Here is a 21,646-nt window from a genome sequence, read left to right as displayed (position 1 = left end):
ATTGATAAAAATCACAAATAGCAGAGGACCCAGCACTGATCCCTGTGGTACACCGCTGGTAACTGGTCTCCAGTCTGAAAATTTTCCATCCACCATCACCCAGTGACTGTGTTAGCCTTGGTGCCAACCAATATAACCACTCCCAAAGATGGTAATCTGGTGGTAGATCATGATAAGTTTTCCCCTGTGTTTGTATTGTACAGGGAGAGATGATTAGCTTCCACATGTAGCTGCTGCAGAAGGAAGACATTTCCTATCACAATTTGGACAGTGCACTAACTCAGTTTTCTTATCTTTCATTGAAGACGTGCAAACTATGTGGACATTGTCTCTCGACCAGGCTGACGTCTGTCCTGGAAGAAGCTTTCCTGGAGCATGTGAATCGAGGAAACACCAGACGTGTGGTTCCTCAGCCAATGGTAATAAACTTGTTCTAATTGATAAAACACACAGGGGTAAATTCAGCTTGGGAGGAGAGAGAGAGAAAGAACCACAGGAACATTCAAATAGAAAAAGAGGCAGAGCCCTTACTGTCGAGAGTAAAGAGGCCACTTGTGTAGAAGAGGATTGTACAAAATATAAAACAACATTACTTTGCATCAAACAAATCAAATTGCCTACTTTGAACTGTGGCCCCCTCAATGTTATTTTTTTAAAGTATTTTTATTTGACAGATTTTCACCATTTTCTCAATACAAAAACGACACCAACCAAACAAAAAAAAACGAACCCCCCGACTCACAACAATCAACAGTAACCAACTTCTGAAAGTGCCTGATGAACAACCGCAGAAATTGTAGAACCCCTTCTTCACCCCCTTCAGCTTGAACTTCACCTTCTCCAGGGTCACAAACTCCAGCAGGCCTCCCCGCCAAGCCGAGGCACAGGGTAGCCAAGCTGACCTCTACCACAACAGGACCCGTCAGCGAGGCGAAGGCTAAAAAACCTGCCCCTACACCCGCCTGCTGTTCAGAACGGTCCGACCCCCCGAATATGGCTTCTAGGGGCCCAAGCTGGACACCCACATGTAAGACGCCTGGGATTGTACAAAACACTGTCCTCCAAAACCTTTCCAGCTTCAGACAGGACCAAAACATATGAACATGGTTCACAGGGCCCCTCCCACATCGCTTACAGACATCCTCCACCCCCTCGAACAGCCGGCTCATCCTTGATTTTGTGAGGTGCGTCCTGTACACTACCTTCAGCCGATCAACTCTAAACTCGCACATGAAGTCGAGGCATTTACCCTGAGCAGCACCTCACATCGCAGTCCCTCTTCCAGCGCCCCCCCCCCCCCCCCCCCCCCCCCCCCCCCCCCCCCCCCCCCGCCAGCCAGTTCCTCCTCCCACTTCACCTTAATCGCCTCCATGGACACCCTATCCTCCTCCAGGACCTCCCGTTATCACCGAAGCGGCCCCCCTCTCCAACACCCCCGCGTCCAGGAACGAGGAGGCTGGTACTATCGGGACGGTCGGGGAAACCTTCCTTGCAAAATCCTGCACTGCATGTGCCTATTTTCTAAATGGAAAAGTGCTCAGAAAATCAGAAGCACAAAGGGACTTGGGAGTCCTTGTCCGCATTTCTCTAAAGGTTTTTGTGCATGTTCAGTTGGCAGTTAGAATGGCAAATGCAATGTTAGCATTCATGTCGAGAGGGCTAGAATACAAGACCAGGGATGTACTTCTGAGGCTGTATAAGGCTCTGGTCAGACCCCATTTGGAGTATTGTCAGCAGTTTTGGGCCCCGTATCTAAGGAAGGATGTGCTGGCCTTGGAAAGGGTCCAGAGCAGGTTCACAATAATGATCCCTGGAATGAAGAGCTTGTCGTATGAGGAACGGTTGAGGACTCTGGGTCTGTACTCGTTGGAGTTTAGAAGGATATGGGGGGATCTTATTGAAACTTACAGGATACTGCGAGGCCTGGTGTTGGTCATTCTGGGTGAGTGTGCTTAACACTCAATTTGGCTCTGTTTCTTGTCCTAAGCTCTGGAGTCGCCAGGTGCCGTTAAGACACTGCCACAGGCTTCAAGGTGAAGTTCAAAGCAATAAAACCGTACACCAATTAGTAAGTTCAAACAACTAGAGTTTATTATAATACAATTATAATAACTACCCATGCACACGCTAAAAGGATTAAACTTACTCCTACCGCTAAACAACTAATACTTATCTCGAAGGAACTGCTGGGTCAGGGAACAAGGCCTCTTGCTCTGCTCTGGTCTGCAGACTTCAGGTTGGTATCAATTAAAAAGGGGGTCAGGAGTGCCTATCTCTGGTAGCGGTCGTTGGGAGGCACTTACTTGTTGGTGGCTGCTGTCCGAAGGCTGGAGCAGGAGACTGAACCATGTGTGGGACCTTTCTTTTATAGGTCCCAGGGGGCCCGCGCCCCTTTGGGCGGACTCCCTTACTTGCTTGGAATCGATTGGGTCTCTTCCCAATCGATTATGTTTGAACCCTCCAATCATGGGGCAGTTCCTCGGTCGCTGGGGCGGTTCTTGGGCATTATTGTTTTGGGCTTCTCTGGCTCCAAAGGGTCTGGCCTTCCATAGAATGTATCGATCTGTGTTTAACTTGTTTCCATTGTATCTGGGGATCGCCCGGTATTGCCTCATTAGTATGTTAACTGGTTTCTTTTCACACTGCTGGCTGGTTTCTGCAACAGTCAAAACTGGTTTCTGCAGTCGTCCCAATATACAATCGCTTTGCAATCTGTTTGCCTTACAACATGTCCATTTTCCCTGCATTCCTTGCAATCTTCCATTTTGTGTTGGGCAGCGGCCACCCAGGTGGCTACACTGGACAGAGTGGACGTGGCGAGGATGTAGGAAAAACTAGAAGCAGAGGACACAGGGACGATCCTTTAACACAGATGAGGAGGAATTTCTTCAGCCAGAGGGTGGTGAATCTATGGAACATTTTGCCGCAGAAGGCTGTGGAGGCCAAATCACTGAGTGTCTTTAAGACAGAGATAGATTAATAAGGGGATCAGGGGTTATGGGGAGAAGGCAGGAGAATGGGGATGAGAAATATGATTGAATGGCAGAGCAGACTCGATGGGCCGAGTGGCCTAATTCGCCTCCACCACCATGAAAAAGTAAATCATCGAATACAGTTTGTGTATTGGATAGAAAAACCCGTTCCCTCGGATGTAAGAACCTCCATGGGTCCACTCCTCCCACCTCCCTCATGAGCCCAGCCAACTACATTGTGTCCCCCCCCCCCCCCCCTCCCCTCGGACTGGGCCAGCAAGCGCAATTGAGACCTGTCCACCTTCGGTTCCAACACCATGTTCCAGCCATTTCAGGAGGGTGGAGTGTGCTTTTTCAGTGAGAGCAGTAACCAGGGGGCTGTTGGAAGGGTAAGTTTTCCTATTTTAAAAACTTACCTTGCAGGAGTAGTGCGTGGGAGGAGCTGAGCGGGACCGGTAAGTTTTCCTATTTAAAAAACTTACCTTGCAGGAGCAGTGCGTGGGAGGAGCTGAGTGGGAGCGGTCAAATTGCACTCTGGGAAGGTGAGTGAACTGATATATTTGGGCAGCGGCTAAACCCGAGACACTACACGTGTAGTGTCTCCCACCCGCCCTCCTCCTCTAACCAAAAAAAAAAGACTGTGGTGATAAGGAGCAGCAGCCTTCAGATTTTCGGCGGGAGCAGTGGCGAGGGGTCGTTGGGAAGGTAAGTTTACCTCTTTAAAACTTTACAAACTTACTTTGAAGAGTGACATCACAGCAAGCAGTGGCCTGATTGGCTGGTAAGGAAAGTGCTCCAATTAGCAGCAGCTGGGAGAAATGTAACTCTTGGTGTGTTGGTGAGTATTGTGATTGGTAAGTAAAATCTTTGTTCCTTTCACTTATTAATTATTTGATAGTATATTTTGTAGTCAGTTAAGGTAAAGGGTAAAAATGCAGGAGATCCCAGACCCGTGTTATGCTCCTCGTTCTCAATGTGGGAGTTCAGGGACGCGGCCGATGCCCCTGACTCCTTTATGTGCGGGAAGTGTGTCCAGCTGCAGCTCCTGTTTGACCGCATGACGGCTCTGGAGCTGCGGATGGACTCACTTTGGAGCATCCACGATGCTGAGGAGGTCGTGGATAGCACATTCAGTGAGTTGGTCACACCGCAGATTAGGATTGGTGAGGGAGACAGGGAATGGGTGACCAAAAGGCAGAGAAAGAGCAGGAAGGCAGTGCAGGTGTCCCTTGCGGTCATCTCCCTCCAAAACAGGTATACCGTCTTGGATACTGTTGGGGGAGATGACTCACCAGGGGAAGGCAGTAGTAGCCAGGCTCATGGCATCGTGGCTGGCTCTGCTGCACAGAAGGGCGGGAAAAAGACTGGCAGGGCTATAGTCATAGGGGAGTCAATCGTAAGGGGAGTAGACAGGCGTTTCTGTGGTTGAAAACAAGACTCACGAATAGTATGTTGCCTCCCGGGTACACGGGTCAGGGATGTCTCAGATCGGCTGCAGGACATACTAAAGGGGGAGGGTGAACAGCCAGTTGTCGTGGTGCATATAGGCACCAACGATATAGGTAAAAAACGGGATGAGTCCTACAATCAGAATTTAGGAAGTTAGGAGACAAGTTAAAAAGTAGGACCTCAAAGGTAGTAATCTCAGGATTGCTACCAGTGCCACGGGACAGTCAGAGTAGAAATTCAAGAATAGTCAGAATGAATACGTGGCTTGAGAGATGGTGCAGGAGGGAGGGGTTCAGATTTGTGGGACATTTGGAACCGGTTCTGGGGCGGTGGGACCATTATAAACCGGATGGTCTACACCTGGGCAGGACTGGAACCAATGTCCTAGGGGGTGCTTTTGCTAACACTGTTGGGGAGGTTTCAAACTAATGTGGCAGGGGGATGGGAACCAGATTAGGAAGTTAGAGGTCAGTAAAGAGGCAGCAACTAAAGCCAGTAAGGTACTGGATAATAAACTCAATGTGACTAAGGGGAAGAGTAGACGGGGAAGAGATGATGATCGCAAAGGGACAGGTGGTCTGAGGTGCATTTGTTTTAATGCGAGAAGTGTAGCAGGTAAGGCAGATGAACTTAGGGCTTGGATTAGAACCTGGAAATATGATGATGTGGAGATGCCGGCGTTGGACTGGGGTGAGCACAGTAAGAAGTCTTACAACACCAGGTTAAAGTCCAACAGGTTTGTTTCAAACACGAGCTTTCGGAGCACGGCTCCTTCTTCAGGTGAATGGAAAGGCTTGTTCCAGAAATGTTTATATAGACACAGTCAGAGATGCCCCGGAATGCGAGCACCTGCAGGCAATCAAATCATCAAAGATGCAGAGAGAGAGGTAACTCCAGGTTAAAGAGGTGTGAATTGTCCCAAGCCAGTTCAGTCGGTAGGCCTCTGCAAGTCCAGGCTTGTTGGTGGGGGCCGAATGTAATGCGACATGAATCCCAGATCCCGGTTGAGTCCGCATTCATGCGTGCGGAACTTAGCTATAAGTTTTTGCTCAGCAATTTTGCGTTGTCGCGTCTCCTGAAGGCCTCCTTGTAGAATGCTGACCCGGAGATCAGAGGCTGAATGTCCTTGACTGCTGAAGTGTTCCCCAACTGGAAGGGAACAGACCTGCCTGTTGATAGATAGCTGCTGATAGGCAGGTCTGTTCCCTTCCAGTTGGGGAACACTTCAGCAGTCAAGGACATTCAGCCTCTGATCTCCGGGTCAGCATTCTACAAGGAGGCCTTCAGGAGACGCGACAACGCAAAATTGCTGAGCAAAAACTTATAGCTAAGTTCCGCACGCATGAATGCGGACTCAACCGGGATCTGGGATTCATGTCGCATTACATTCGGCCCCCACCAACAAGCCTGGACTTGCAGAGGCCTACCGACTGAACTGGCTTGGGACAATTCACACCTCTTTAACCTGGAGTTACCTCTCTCTCTGCATCTTTGATGATTTGATTGCCTGCAGGTGCTCGCATTCCGGGGCATCTCTGACTGTGTCTATATAAACATTTCTGGAACAAGCCTTTCCATTCACCTGAAGAAGGAGCCGTGCTCCGAAAGCTCGTGTTTGAAACAAACCTGTTGGACTTTAACCTGGTGTTGTAAGACTTCTTACTGTGGAAATATGATGTTATTGGTATTACTGAGACTTGGTTGAGGGAAGGGCAGGACTGACAACTGAATATCCCAGGGTACAGATGCTTCAGGAGGAATAGAGAGGGAGGTAGAAGGGGTGGAGGAGTTGCATTACTGGTCAGAGATGATATCACAGCTGTGATTAAGGAGGGCACTATGGAAGATTCGAGCACTGAGGCAATATGGGTGGAGCTAAGAAATAGGAAGGGTGCAGTAACATTGTTGGGACTTTACTACAGGCCTCCCAAAAGCGAGCATGAAGTAGAGGTACAAATATGTGGACAGATTATAGAAAAATGTAGGAGCAATAGGGTGGTTGTGATGGGAGATTTTAACTTCCCCAACATTGAATGGGATTCATGTAGTGTTGGAGGCGTAGATGGAGCAGAGTTTGTAAGGAGCATCCAGGAGAGTTTTTTAGAGCAGTATGTAAATAGTCCAACTCGGGAAGGGGCCATACTGGACCTGGTATTGGGGAATGATCCCGGCCAGGTGGTTGAAGTTTCAGTCGGTGATTACTTTGGGAATAGCGATCACAATTCCGTAAGTTTTAGAATGCTCATGGACAAAGCCGAGAGTGGTCCTAAAGGAAAAGTACTAAATTGGGGAAAGGCAGAGTATAACAAAATTCGGCAGGAGCTAGGGAATGTGGATTGGGAGCAGCTGTTTAAGGGTAAATCCACATTTGAAATGTGGGAGTCTTTTAAGGAAAAGTTGATTAGAGTGTAGGACAGACATGTCCCTGTGAAAATGAGGGATAGAAATGGCAAGATTAGGGAACCATGGATGCCTGGTGGAATTGTGAGACTAGCTAAGATGAAAAAGGAAGCATACATAAGATCGAGGCACCTCAAAACTGATGAAGCTTTGGAGGAACATCGGGAAAGTAGGACGAATCTCAAACGCGCAATAAAGAGGACTAAAAGGGGTCATGAAATATCTTTGGCTAACAGGGTTAAGGAAAATCCCAAAGCCTTTTATTCATATATAAGGAGCAAGAGGGTAACTAGAGAGAGGATTGGCCCACTCAAAGACAAAAGAGGGAATTTATGTGTGGAGTCAGAGGAAATGGGTGAGATTCTTAATGAGTACTTTGCATCGGTATTCACCAAGGAGAGGGACAGGACAGATGTTGAGGCTAGGGATGGATGTTTAAATACTCTAGGTCAAGTTGTCATATGCAAAGGGGAAGTTTTGGGTATTCTAAAAGACATTAGGGTGGACAAGTCCCCAGGACCGGATGGGTTCTATCCCAGGTTACTGAGGGAAGCGAGGGCCGAAATAGCTGGGGCCTTAACAGATATCTTTGCAGCATCCTTGAGCACGGGTGAGGTCCCGGAGGACTGGAGAATTGCTAATGTTGTCCCTTTGTTTAAGAAGGGTAGCAGGGATAATCCAAGGAATTATAGACCTGTGAGCTTGACGTCAGTAGTAGGCAAACTGTTGGAGAAGATACTGAGGGATAGGATCTATTCACATCTGGAAGAAAATAGACTTATCAGTGATAGGCAGCATGGTTTTGTGCAGGGAAGGTCATGTCTTACAAACCTAATAGAATTATTTGAGGAAGTGACAAAGTTAATTGATGAGGGAAGGGCTGTAGATGTCATATACATGGACTTTAGTAAGGCGTTTGATAAAGTTTCCCATGGCAGGTTGATGGAAAAAGTGAAGTCATATGGAGTTCAGGGTGAACTAGCTAGATGGATAAAGAACTGGCTGGGCAACAGGAGACAGAGAGTAGTGGTGGAAGGGAGTGTCTCAAAATGGAGACGGGTGACTAGTGGTGTTCCACAGGGATCCGTGCTCGGACCACTGTTGTTTGTGATATACATAAATGACCTGGAGGAAGGTATAGGTGGTCTGATCAGCAAGTTTGCAGATGATACTAAGATTGGTGGAGTTGCAGATAGCGATGAGGACTGTCAGAGAATACAGCAAAATATAGATAGATTGGAGAGTTGGGCAGAGAAATGGCAGATGGAGTTCAATCCAGGCAAATGCAAGGTGATGCATTTTGGAAGATCTAATTCAAGAGCGGACTATATGGTCAATGGAAGAGTCCTGGGGAAAATTGATGTACAGAGAGATCTGGGACTTCAGGTCCATTGTACCCTGAAGGTGGCAACGCAGGTCGATAGAGTGATCAAGAAGGCATACAGCATGCTTGCCTTCATCGGAAGGGGTACTGAGTACAAGAGTTGGCAGGTCATGTTACAGTTGTATAGGACTTTGGTTCGGCCACATTTGGAATACTGCGTGCAGTTCTGGTCGCCACATTACCAGAAGGATGTGGATGCTTTAGAGAGGGTGCAGAGGAGGTTCACCAGGATGTTGCCTGGTATGGAGGGTGCTAGCTATGAAGAAAGGTTGAGTAGATTAGGATTGTTTTTGTTGGAAAGACGGAGGTTGAGGGGGGACCTGATTGAGGTCTACAAAATTATGAGAGGTATGGACAGGGTGGATAGCAACAAGCTTTTCCCAAGAGTGGGGCTGTCAGTTACAAGGGGTCACGATTTCAAGGCGAGAGGGGGAAAGTTTAAGGGAGATGTGCGTGGAAAGTTTTTACGCAGAGGGTGGTGGGTGCCTGGAACGCTTTACCAGCGGAGGTGGTAGAGGCGGGCACGATAGTATCATTTAAGATGCATCTAGGCAGGTATATGAACGGGCGGGGAATAGAGGGAAGTAGACCTTGCAAAATAGGAGACAGGTTTAGATAAAGGATCTGGATCGGCACAGGCTGGGAGGGCCGAAGGGCCTGTTCCTGTGCTGTAATTTTCTTTGTTCTAATCCCCGCTCCCCCCCAACTATCACCTCATGGGTATCCTTCTGTGTGATTCTAGTGGGTACAACCTTTGGTTTAAATTCACCTTTCAGTATCCCCTGCAGTCTAGACACTTCGTACCATCCATGATTGAAAAAACAGAACTGGGACTCCAGTCCAATCATCCACATTAGTATCAGCCACGAGGAGGAGCCCTTAAAAGCAGCATGTCAAATATCCCCAATTTAGACAAGTTAATGACAAATTGGAATATGACTTTTGGGGTGCTGGGTGCTAGGTTACACATTGATGCCCAATCTCCTAATGGCATCCCCTGTATTAGAGCAGAACCCTGATCCTTGGAGGCCTTGATGACACAGAAATCTCTGAGAGATCTGCCCTCCTACCTCTGAGACTTCACATTAATTTTATTGTAGTGTTAATGTAAGCACACTTGTGACAAGAATAAATATTATTATTATAAGATTGAATATAGCCCAGTCTAATCTCCTAGTTGAACATCAACAAAAACCCATTTACGCTGTCTATCTGGGGTTCGCACTGAAGTTCTGTTGGCTGATTGAGAGAACTAGAGGGGAACTTGCCACTATCTCAAAATTAAAATTGAATTGAGTTTGAATTCAGTACCTTATCAGCCTAAGCCCATAACACAGAAATGCCTGTATTAAATTGCAAATGAGTCCCTCTCACTTAGTGAATACCTATTAATGATTATTGCAGCAGGGAATGGTTGGAGTTGACACAAACTGTCTGTGTAAAGGGACTTTTACTCGCCATTTAACCCATGTTATTGTTGGGATCCTGAACAAGAACCCAACTATTTTCAATTTGTAATCCTGGGGAAATATTACTGCACCACTGGAGTGATAACACAGACCAATCGGTATCTTTATGTTCAAATAAACTTTAATTTAATCACAGAATTAACCACATTAGCAACAAAGAAATGGCTTTACAGTTAATAGTTACAACATTCCTTAAGTAAAAGAAGAATACGAAATTTACTTCCTAAACCTGCCGCTATATTTCAATTAAGCAAACCAATATGTATTAAATACCACTTATGAATAAAGTTAACAAGCAGACTTTTACATGCTCTTCTTTGTGCATAATCTTTGGTGAGAGAACGTTTCAGGACCAAACTGAAACACCTCTGTTTAGATTAGAGTTCTAGGACCTATTGAGTCTTCAGGCAGACCTGGCTCCTCCCATTAGCTACATCACCTCCGCCCAAAACAAAAGACATTCTTTTCTTTCTCTTCTTTCAAGATTTCCTTTGACTTGTTAGCCAGGACCAAGCATAATACCCCTCATTAATTATCTACACCCCAGAAGTCATTCAAATCTAAACAATATACCATTAGCTAGCAATGGTTGTCAAGATCTATTAGCAGAACACCTCACCTGCTAATCAATGATTACTTCACTTTTACAACACCTTAATCACCACTCTAATAGTCATAATGTCTGAATGCATCTTAACCCAGGTTTTAATAACATTACTGCAAAAATATATAAAATGTAACAATTTCTTACATTCATCACACTATACTTGGTGATTGTGCTTGTTTCCCATCTTGACTATCTGTTTGTCATCTTGATCCGGAAAACTTTGCAAATATAATATATGTATATATTAAATATACTTTATATTTATACATGGAAATACTAAATACATGTATATATATATTTACGCACAAATCTAGATTAATTTAAACCTAGTTAACATATTGAAGAGGGGGCATGCAGAGTGGAGTGATGTCTTCACTCATTGAGAAACGTTCACCCACACATTGATAATCTTACAGGGTCAACAGGACATGCAACAATATCAACCTTTGGAAGACAACAGGCTAATGGAAGCCAATCAACTAATGGCATGGTGGTTCCGAGGAAAGTGTCTGCAGGATGCAGGCTGGTGCGTGTGACAGAAAATCTCAAGACAGTTAATTCAAGAAATGGAAGCACTTTGCTCTTAAACTGGCTGTGACTCCCCCTGCTTAGGGCCCAGGATATATGTCTGTGTGAAGCTTCTGTGGTAGAAATAAATCTTTTCCAAGCAATGCTGCTCACAAACCCAATTACAAAACTAACAACCATCATCCTCCAGGACAGTAGAGTGGCAACTGTGCCCGAGTGGTGCGATATTAACCAGAGTTAAAGATATACCTTTCTCTAGGTATATCTCTAGAACGTAGAGGGAGGACTGGCCCTTAGAAGTATCACTGATCCTAGGATTATAGTGATACAGCTCTTTCTTGTTGGTGTCATCATGCCCCAAGACTGAAAAGGTACAACTAATACCTTACTGGTGTCATCTATCCAAGGACTTCAGGAATTGTAGTGGGTGGGACAAAGATTTGACAGACCAGCAAAAGGTCCGTTAACTTTGGGCAGGCAATTCCAGTCCATAAAACAGCATGGACCGTGTTATTTGCTTGAAAAAAATGAATGGATGAAGACCTTAAATTAAGCACTTTGAATCAAAAAATGTTAACTGTATAACTTGGTCAGCTTTAATGAATGATGCATCTTAACAGGTTAGTAGGGCAGCACAGTAGCACAGTGGGTAGCACTGTTGCTTCACAGCACCAGGGTCCCAGATTCAATTCCTGGCTTGGGTCACCGCCTGTGCGGAGTCTGCATGCTCCCCCCCCCCCCCGTGTCTGCACGGGTTTCCTCTGGGTGCTCCTGTTTCCTCCCAAAAGTCCAGAAAGATGTGCATTCGGAATTCTCCCTCTGTGTACCCGAACAGGCACCAGAATGTGGTGACTATGGGATTTTCACAGTAACCTCATTGCAGTGTTAATGTAAGCCTACTTGTGACAATAAAGATTAATATTATTATAACTGGAGGGAAGTATGTGCCATGTGATTTGATTCTTCATTCTGTGCTAGAATTGCCTTACTTTCTGGGGCTGGTTTAGCTCACTTGGCTAAATCGCTGGCTTTTAAAGCAGGCCAGCAGCACGGTTCTAATTCCCGTACCAGCCTCCCCGGACAGGCACCGGAATGTGGCAACTAGGGGCTTTTCACAGTAGCTTCATTGAAGCCTACTCGTGACAATAAGCGATTTTCTTTCATTTCATTTTCAGCTCTTAAGTGTGAGATATAGTTTCAAACGATCTCAATTTACAAAAACATTCTGGGTCTCTACACAAATATAAATTACTGGAAATCGTGCATTATCTTTCAGACATTATGTTGTTGATAAACCGGGCCCTCATGGCTGGGAGATGGATTATGGAGAAACAATTTGCAGGGAGGGAGCTGCATGGCATGTCACTGAACATCCTGCAGAGGGAGTCAGCCTCTCATGTCTCTTTGCCAATTCTGAATTGAGTAATTGGTGACAAATAAAGTCAAGCATGCAGTACAAAACCTGTATGTCTAAAATATCAACCAATGTGACATGTTGAAAAGCTCCTTCCATCATGCCACAATTGGATTTCAACCATATTGCTAAAGAAGAACCTTTTGGGAGTTGTTACTGTGAAGCCAGTTATGTATCTTGAGCTTGGTGTCTACCAGACAGATAAATAGGAACCAAAGTTTTCAACTTCTATAAACTGGAAGCAGCATTTGAAGGGATTTGGTTAGTGTGCATAATCTGGGGCTGGTTTAGCACAGGGCTAAATCGCTGGCTTTGAAAGCAGGCCAGCAGCACGGTTCAATTCCCGTACCTGCCCCCCCGAAGAACAGGTGCCGGAATGTGGCGACTAGGGGCTTTTCACAGTAACTTCATTTGAAGCCGACTCGTGACAATAAGCGATTTTCATTTCATAACCGAATCATAAGATTGGGCAATGCAGTATCTCATGGTGAGTTCTGCTACATCAACCGTTAACATAAGGGGCCCTGATGCCATCTGTCAGTCGGGCAAATTGCCTAATGACTAACTAATAAGATAAACGGGATATAGAATTGTGCAGCATCAGAAGGCCATTCAGCCCATTGTAACTATCCTGACTCTAAAACTGATATCCACTTAGTTCCATTTCCCATCTCTTTCCTTTTTAAATTGTTCTTCAAATATTTATCCTCTTCCCTTTAAAAGTAAGTATGAATTCTGCTTTTACCAGTGTGCTTGCCTGACAAGCAGTACTGAATGAGAAGAGATTTCCTCAAGTAAATATGAGGAAGACTGAAGCTATTGTCTTCTGTCCTTGCTACAAACTCCGTACCCCAGCCACCAAGTCCATCCCTCTCCGTGGCAACGATATGAAACCAAACCAAACTGCTCACAACCTTGGTGTTATTTTTGATCTCAAGATGAGTTTCTGATGACATATCCGCACCATCACCAAAGATTGCCTATTTCCTCCACTGTAGTATTGCCCAACTCCAACCCTGCCTCAGCTCACCTACCCAAGCCCTCATAAATGCATTTCCACCTCCAAAATGGCCTATTTTAACACACTGCTGGCCAGCATCTTGCATTCTAAATACTAAAAAAAATGGTTTATTCATTTACGGTATGTGGGTGTCGCTGGTTAGATCAGCATTTATTGCCCATCCCTAGTTGCCCTTCAGAAGGTGCTGGCTTCTTGAACTGCTGCAGTCCTTGAGGTGTAGGTACACCCACTGTGCTATTAGGGAGGGAGTTCCAGGATGTTGCCCCAGCGACAGTGAAGGAACAGCGATATATTTCCAAGTCAGGGTGGTGAGTGTCTTGGAGAGGAGCCTCCAGGTGGTGGGGTTCCCACGTATTTGTTGATCTTGTCCTTCTGGATGGTAGTGGTCTTGGGTTTGGAAGGTGCTGTGTAAGGAACCTTGGTGAGTTCCTGCAGTGCATCTTGTAGATGGTGCACATGGCTGCCACTGTCGGTGTGGAGAGACTGAATGTTTGTGGAAGGAGGAGCAATCAAGCGGCTGCTTTGCCCTGGATGGTGTTGAGCTCTTTGAGTGTTGTTGGAGCTGCACTTATCCAGGCAAGTGGAGAGTATTCCATTACACTCCTGACTTGTGCCTTGTAGATGGTGGACAAGCTTTGGGGGGTCAGGAGGTGAGTTACTCACTGTAGGATTCCCAGCCTTTGACCTGCCCTGGTAGCCACAGTATTAATGTGGCTAGTCCAGTTCAGTTTCTGATCAATGGCAACCCCCAGGAGGCTGATAGTGGGGGATTCAGTGATGGTAATGCCATTGAATGTCAAAGGGCGATGGTTAGGTCCTCTCTTGTAGGAGATGGTCATTGCTTTGCATTTTATTTTTTAAATTTAGAGTACCCAATTATTTTTTTTTCCAATTAAGGGGCAATTTGGCGTGGCCAATCCACCTACTCTGCACATCTTTGGGTTGTGGGGGTGAAACTCACGCAGACATGGGGAGAATGTGCAAACTCCACACGGACAGTGACCCAGGGCCGGGATTGAACCTGGGTCCTCAGCGCCGCAGTCCCAGTGCGAACCACTGCGCAACCTGCCTCCCCCATTGCCTGGCACTTTGAGATCATCCAAAATTCTGCCCATGTCCTTACCCTCACCAAGACCCATTTACCCCTCATCTCCTGTGCCCACTGACTTACTTTGGCTCCCTCACAACTGGGGCACAACAAGAACTCCCAAGAGGAAAACAGAAATGCATTAGGGATGTCCTCAAAGCATTCCCAAAGAGGTCAAACATCCTTGCTGACTCATGGAGTCCCAAACCTGAGACTGCCCCAAAACAGAAAAAGTTCAATCGACAAGGCTTCAACGACATCAAGAGAAGACGCACAGCTGAAGTTGGGGTTTTGGAAAGGGCTAACCCGGTTTGGAAGCAGCTGAGGAGATATTTCAGGATATAAGGGATGTCAGTGTTGGCGCCGCTGTGCAAAGGGGGCGCGATTTTCCGCAAATGCGGCGAGTCGTAAAGGCTGCCGTGAAACTGGCTGTGTTTCACTGCAGCCTCCGCGCCCCCTCCCGGGACCCGATTCTCCCCCCCGGGCGGGGCTAGCAGCGGGGACCCGTGAAGCACGGCATCGTGGGCTTAGCGACCGTCGCTAAATCCGCGCGGCAAGCGTCACGACGGCTGACGCGCACGATGACGTAAGCCGCGCATGTGCGAGTTGGAGCACGTGCGCGGATGACGTCATCACGCAGACGCGTCAAACCCGCGCATGCGCGGGCCGTCATGCCCCTCAGCCACCCCGCGGACTGATCCTGCGGGGTGGCGGAAGAACAAATAGTGCGCGGGTATCGGACCCGCTGCCCGCGATCGGTGCCCACCGATCGCAGGCCCAGGCCACCCTTGGCATGGCCGTGGTGCGGCCGTGCCAATCGGTGCCATGGTTGTCCGGGACGGGCACTTTGCGGCCGTTTTCACGAATGCTGAAAGCAGGTGTGATCGCGGCCGTGAATACGGCCGTAAACTCCGCGGTATTCGGCCCATCGGCCTGCGGAGAATCGCTGTTCGCCGTAAAAAACGGCGAGCAGCGATTTGTGTCGGGGGGGCGGCCGGAGGGGGGTGGAGAATAGCGGGAGGGCGTGAGAATTGTCGGGAAGGCCCTCCCGCTATTCTCTGACCCGTCGTGGGCAGCGGAGAATCGCGCCCTAGTCGAGCCAGGGTAGGGGGGATTGATTGCATATTTAGGGATTGGAGAGATGTGGGGCTGGTTACGGTGAGGGATTTATCTGTACCTGGAAGAGAGGTTTCCAGTATAGAGGAACTGAGGAAGAGGGTAGAGCTCCCAAGAGGAAGTGAGTTTAGGTACCTGCAGGTAAGGTTTGGAATGAGTTCCCCAGGTTACCGAGGTACACCCTGTTAGAGCGATTGTTGCTTCCGGATGTGGAAGGGGAGGGTAGGATTGGGAACATATGCGGGTGACTGGGAGAGTAAGGAGGTGAGCAGGTGGTGAAGATTAAGGAGTAGTGGGAGGGGGACCTGGGAGGGGAGGTGAACTGGGGAGTATAGAGTGAAGCGCTACCTCCTCGTGTGCAAGGATGAGCCGGATACAGTACAGGTGATAAACAGGGTACTTATGACTAGGGCAAGAATGAGTGGGTACTTCCAGGGGATGGCAGATTAGTGTAAGAAGTGTGGCCGGGGACCAGCAAATCATGCGCACATGTTCTGGGGCTGCGAAAAGCCGAGAGATCCTGGGCGGCGTGTTCGCGTACCGCAAGGATAGTGGGGGGCGGGGGGTTGAGCCGGACATTTGGTGGCGATATTTGGGATCTCGGAGAAGCTGGAGCTCATGGAGGGGAAGAAGGCCGATGTTGCGGTCTTTGGCTTTCTGATTGCCCAGCAAGGAATTTCATTTGAGTGGCGGTCAGCAATGCCACCAGGGATAGTGCCCTGGCTGGGTGACCTGTATGACTTTATTCGCCTGGAAAAAAGCAAATGCAAATGAAGCGGTTCAGCTTGAGGCAAGGTGCAGGATGTTCATGGCCATGTTTGAGAAGCTGTTCATCGCGAGGGCAGGGGTGAAAAGGGGGAAAAATGTGTACAGACTGTACAGTTGTGTGTTGGGGAGTTATGTTTTGTAACCTTACATAATGTTTGGAATAAAACGCATTTTAAAAATAGGAAAGGGCCAACAAACTTGCAAACAACTCACTAGTTAACCCTTCAAGCATCACCTGCCCTGCATTTGGCAGAGTCTGCAAATCACTCATTGAACTTTGAACCTATCAAACTGAATTGTACTGCTTAAGGAGAGAGGAGACTTTGGCTTTTCAGATTCCCCTATGGTCTCACTTCTCAATCACTGTTATCTGGTCCATCCCCTCAACTCTCTCAGAAACCCATGTCCTGTAATTCTGGCTTCTTGAGCATCCTCGATTTTAATCACTCCTCCACTGGGGGCCATGTGGTCAGCTGTAAAGGCCCTAACCTCTGGAATTTCCTCGCTAAACCTCTCTGCCTCTCTAGCGCCCTTTTCTCCTTTAATATGCGACTTAAAAACCTCTTTGATTGAGTTTTTAGGGATCTGCCCTCTTTAGGTGGGCGAGTGTCAATTTTGCTTTATGCCGCTCCTGTGAAGTGCCTTGGATGCTTGTATTACATTAAAGATGCAATATAAACATAAGATGTTGTTGATTCTTATCATTCAATTGCAGATATCCATACAAACCCAGTGTCCTACTAAGAAAAAGCAATGGGAAGCTTCCCAAGACTCCCAATGGTCTGCTTTATTATTTAACCGATTACTTTCCAGAAGTACCTTTGTGCTGAAGATCCCTGGACTTAAATGGCAGGGGTAGATTGTGTCTGCCTGCCATATCAGGCAAACAGAAACTCCTATCTGCAGGAACTATTGAGTTTGAGTTTCCAATTATGTCACTTAATTGATCATAAAACAGAGTGATATCGCTGACAGGGCAACCTGAGTTATTGCTCCAAAGACGAGCTAGATAATTTGCAAGCTCACATAGTCTTTCTGTAGGTGTGTGCAAACGTGTAGCTGGGCTCTGCAGGCTAGGAACACTCCAAGTTCAATCACTGCGTTGATCTCAGCTGCTTAATGGACAGTCATTATGTTGTGTTTTTATAGTGGTAGAAAGGCACCCATCAGCAAGGGATTGGGTAAGCACATTTGTTTATTTAGATCGGCACATCAAAACACACATACATGGAAAGAAAGATTGAAGATATCAGCAGCAGAGCTGTGTGTGCTGTTTTCTGCTCACAGGCCAAAGTGAAACTGAGACGAGAGGACTCTACTGATAGTATGTTGCTGCCCCTTAAATATTGTAACACATTACAGGTAATAATCGTCAGTAGCCCTGGACTGGAGAGGGGGGGCAAAGAATGTCAGTTAGAGTTCCCACTCCTGGTCGACATCCATTAGTGTGTGAACACTGAAGTGGGGACAAGATCAGCTGTGACGCCCTCCACTGTTTAACAGCTTGCTGACACTAACTGTAAGCTCAGGCATGTGGAATGGTTGTGAGGCTCTGGTGGATGGTTGACATCAATGGAAAAAATAATCTGCTGCATCAGCACCCTCAAGAGAGATGGGGGGTAACTGGTGGGAAACCTTCAGTCTCAGTGTATTCCTTCATCTTCAAGCAAACTGTTACTGAGTTTGTGAAGGAAATGATGAACGACTAGGTCATTGGTTGCTCTCCACCTTTATCTGGTCAATAATTTCTTCATTGTCTTCCATAGCTTCATTGTCGTAGGATACTGTGTGCTTGCTTCCTGCCCTGCTGTCAACTCCTGGCTTCTCCACCATGTTTAAAGTCCCATATTGGGAATTTTGAATTGGGAGATGCTGTTTCTCATTCATTGTTACTTCCTCCATGACTGTCATTTCATCACCATCTTCATACCCTTCCTAGAAATAAAGAGCGGCAACATTTTCATCTTTAAACTCTTTAAAAAGACTGCATTACCTTTCTGGCTAATTTTCCATCTCTCTTAGATGTTTCTGTATCTGAATAAATCGGTCTTTTTCAAATTGGGAGGTAGTGAGTAGTGGGGTACCGTAGGGATCGGTGCTGGGACCCCAGCTATTCACAATATATATTAATGATTTAGATGAGGGAACAAAATGTAACATCTTTGCAGATGACACCAAGTTGGGTGGGTGAGCTGTGAGGAGGATGCAGAGATGCTTCAGTGTGATTTGGACAGGCTGAGTGAGTGGGTAAATGAATGGCAGATGCAGTATAATTTGGAGAAATGCGAGGTTATCCACTTTGGTCGCAAAAACAAGAAGGCAGACTATTCTCTGAATGGCCATAAATTCGGAGAGGGATCGCTTCCCAGCCTTTTGGCTAAGATCAAGTGTATCTGTTCTAATCAGTCTCAGCCTTTTGGCTAAGGTGAGTGTGAGGTCAGGTGTAATGCCTGGATCTGGTATGTCTCTCTTGTGGGAACCATGAAGTGGATTCAATTTGAATTGGTTTTTGGAGCAGGCAAGGAGCTGGATTAGGGGTTCATCCCTGTCCACACTGAGCTCAGGCTTTGTAACTCTGATAAAGTAACTTTTTAAAAATTAAAATTAGGAGAGGGGACTGCAACGAGACCTGGGTGCCCTTGTACACCAGTCGCTGAAGGTAAGCATGCAGGTACAGCAGGCTGTAAAGAAGGCTAATGGTATGTTGGCCTTCATAGCGAGAGGTTTCGAGTACAGGAGCAGGGATGTCTTGCTGCAATTATACAGGGCCTTGGAGAGGCCAAACCTGGAATATTGTGTACAGTTTTGGTCTCCTTATCTGAGGAAAGATGTTCTTGCTCTAGACTGAGTACAGTGAAGGTTTACCAGGCGATTCCTGGGATGGCGGGACTGACGTAGGAGGAGAGATTGAATCAGTTAGGATTGTATTCGCTGGAGTTCCGAAGAATGAGGGGGAATCTCAGAGAAACCTATTAAACCAGGGGCTGTTTAGCACAGGGCTAAATCGCTGGCTTTGAGTGCGACCAAGGCAAGCTAGCAGCATGGTTCAATTCCTGTACCAGCCTCCCCGAACAGGCGCTGGAATGTGGCGACTAGGGGCTGTTCACAGTAATTTCATTTGAAGCCTACGTGACAAGTGATTTTTAAAATTCTAACAGGACTGGACAGAGTAGATGCAGGAAGGATGTTCCCGATGGTGGGGGTGTCCAGAACCAGGGGTCACAGTCTAAGGATGCAGCGTAAACCATTTAGGACAGAGATGAGGAGAAATTTCTTCACCCAGAGAATGGTGAACCTGTGGAATTCATTATCACAGAAAATAGTTAAGGCCAAAACATTGCATGTTTTCAAGGAGCAGTTAAATATAGCACTTAGGGTGAATGGTATCAAAGGATATGGAGGGAAAGTGGGTTTAGGTTATTTAGTTGATCAGCCACGATCGTAATGAATGGTGGAACTGGCTCGAAGGGCCAAATGGCCTCCTCCTGCTGTTCTATATGTTGCTATCTGTCCTCAACTCTCTCTCCACTGTCCTCCCCTCCTTTCTTCATTATCCTCCCCTCCTTTATCCTTTCCCTGTCCTCTCCCTTTTTCTCCCACCCATCCTCCTCCTTTCTCCTTTCCCTGTCATAGAATCATAGGATTCTTACAGTACTATTCGGCCCATCGAGTCTGCACCGACCCTCTGAAAGAGCACCCTACCTGGACCCAGTCCCCCACTCTATCTCTGTAACACCACCCAGCCTGAGCATCCACCTAGCCTGAACATCCACCTAGCCTAAACATCCACCTAGCCTCGACATCCACCTAGCCTGAGCATCCACCTAGCCTGAACATCCACCTAGCCTGAACATCCACCCAGCCTGAGCCACCACCTAGCCTGAGCATCCACGTAGCCTGAGCATCCACCTAGCCTGAACACCCACCTAGCCTGAGCATCCACCTAGCCTGAGCATCCACCTAGCCTGAGCATCCACCTAGCCTGAGAATCCACCTAGCCTCGACATCCACCTAGCCTGAGCATTCACCTAGCCTGAACATCCACCTAGCCTGAGCATCCATCTAGCCTGAACATCCACCTAGCCTCAACATCCACCTAGCCTGAGCATCCACCTAGCCTGAACATCCACCTAGCCTGAGCATCCACCTAGCCTGAACATCCACCCAGCCTGAACATCCACCTAGCCTGAACATCCACCTAGCCTGAGCATCCACCTAGCCTGAGCATCCACCCAGCCTGAACATCCACCCAGCCTGAGCATCCACCTAGCCTGAACATCCACCTAGCCTGAACATCCACCCAGCCTGAGCATCCACCCAGCCTGAACATCCACCCAGCCTGAACATCCACCTAGCCTCGACATCCACCTAGCCTGAACATCCACCTAGCCTGAGCATCCACCTAGCCTGAACATCCACCTAGCCTGAGCATCCACCTAGCCTGAACATCCACCTAGCCTCGACATCCACCCAGCCTGAACATCCACCTAGCCTGAACATCCACCCAGCCTGAACATCCACCTAGCCTGAACATCCACCCAGCCTGGACATCCACCTAGCCTGAACATCCACCTAGCCTCGACATCCACCTAGCCTGAGCATCCACCTAGCCTGAACATCCACCTAGCCTGAACATCCACCCAGCCTGAACATCCACCCAGCCTGAACATCCACCTAGCCTGAACATCCACCTAGCCTGAGAATCCACCTAGCCTGAACATCCACCTAGCCTGAGCATCCACCTAGCCTCGACATCCACCTAGCCTGCGCATCCACCTAGCCTGAGCATCCACCCAGCCTGAGCATCCACCTAGCCTCGACATCCACCCAGCCTGAGCATCCACCCAGCCTGAACATCCACCCAGCCTGAGCATCCACCTAGCCTGAACATCCACCTAGCCTGAACATCCACCCAGCCTGAACATCCACCTAGCCTGAGCATCCACCTAGCCTGAACATCCACCCAGCCTGAACATCCACCCAGCCTGAGCATCCACCTAGCCTGAGCATCCACCTAGCCTGAGCATCCACCCAGCCTGAGCATCCACCTAGCCTCGACATCCACCTAGCCTGAACATCCACCTAGCCTGAGCATCCATCTAGCCTGAACATCCACCTAGCCTCAACATCCACCTAGCCTGAGCATCCACCTAGCCTGAACATCCACCTAGCCTGAGCATCCACCTAGCCTGAGCATCCACCTAGCCTGAACATCCACCCAGCCTGAACATCCACCTAGCCTGAACATCCACCCAGCCTGAACATCCACCTAGCCTGAGCATCCACCCAGCCTGAACATCCACCCAGCCTGAACATCCACCTAGCCTGAACATCCACCCAGCCTGAACATCCACCCAGCCTGAGCATCCACCTAGCCTGAACATCCACCTAGCCTCGACATCCACCTAGCCTGAACATCCACCTAGCCTGA

The 21,646-nt window shown here is 47.7% G+C and overlaps 2 protein-coding genes and 1 pseudogene across 2 annotated transcripts in view; all 3 read left to right on the top strand.

The window, feature by feature from the left end:
* The window catches only part of LOC119966995 (probable tubulin polyglutamylase ttll-15), a 163,156-nt gene extending 151,603 nt beyond the window's left edge, over positions 1-11,553 (top strand). Inside the window, exons 15-16 of the mRNA XM_038798973.1 lie at positions 306-419; positions 10,698-11,553. Of these exons, the coding sequence (XP_038654901.1) occupies positions 306-419; positions 10,698-10,817 (234 nt within the window). The 3' untranslated portion in view covers positions 10,818-11,553. The remainder of the gene's footprint in view (positions 1-305; positions 420-10,697) is intronic.
* Positions 11,554-14,912: 3,359 nt separating this feature from the next.
* The window catches only part of LOC119966927 (probable tubulin polyglutamylase ttll-15), a 74,756-nt gene continuing 68,022 nt past the window's right edge, over positions 14,913-21,646 (top strand). Inside the window, exon 1 of the mRNA XM_038798885.1 lies at positions 14,913-14,917. Coding sequence (XP_038654813.1) covers positions 14,913-14,917 — 5 coding nt within the window. The remainder of the gene's footprint in view (positions 14,918-21,646) is intronic.
* LOC119968122 lies at positions 18,573-18,807 on the top strand (annotated as a pseudogene).

Source organism: Scyliorhinus canicula, chromosome 6 (genome assembly GCF_902713615.1).
Source record: "Scyliorhinus canicula chromosome 6, sScyCan1.1, whole genome shotgun sequence".
NCBI classification, from domain to species: Eukaryota; Metazoa; Chordata; class Chondrichthyes; order Carcharhiniformes; family Scyliorhinidae; genus Scyliorhinus; species Scyliorhinus canicula.
This window is presented reverse-complemented; position numbering and strand designations above follow the sequence as displayed.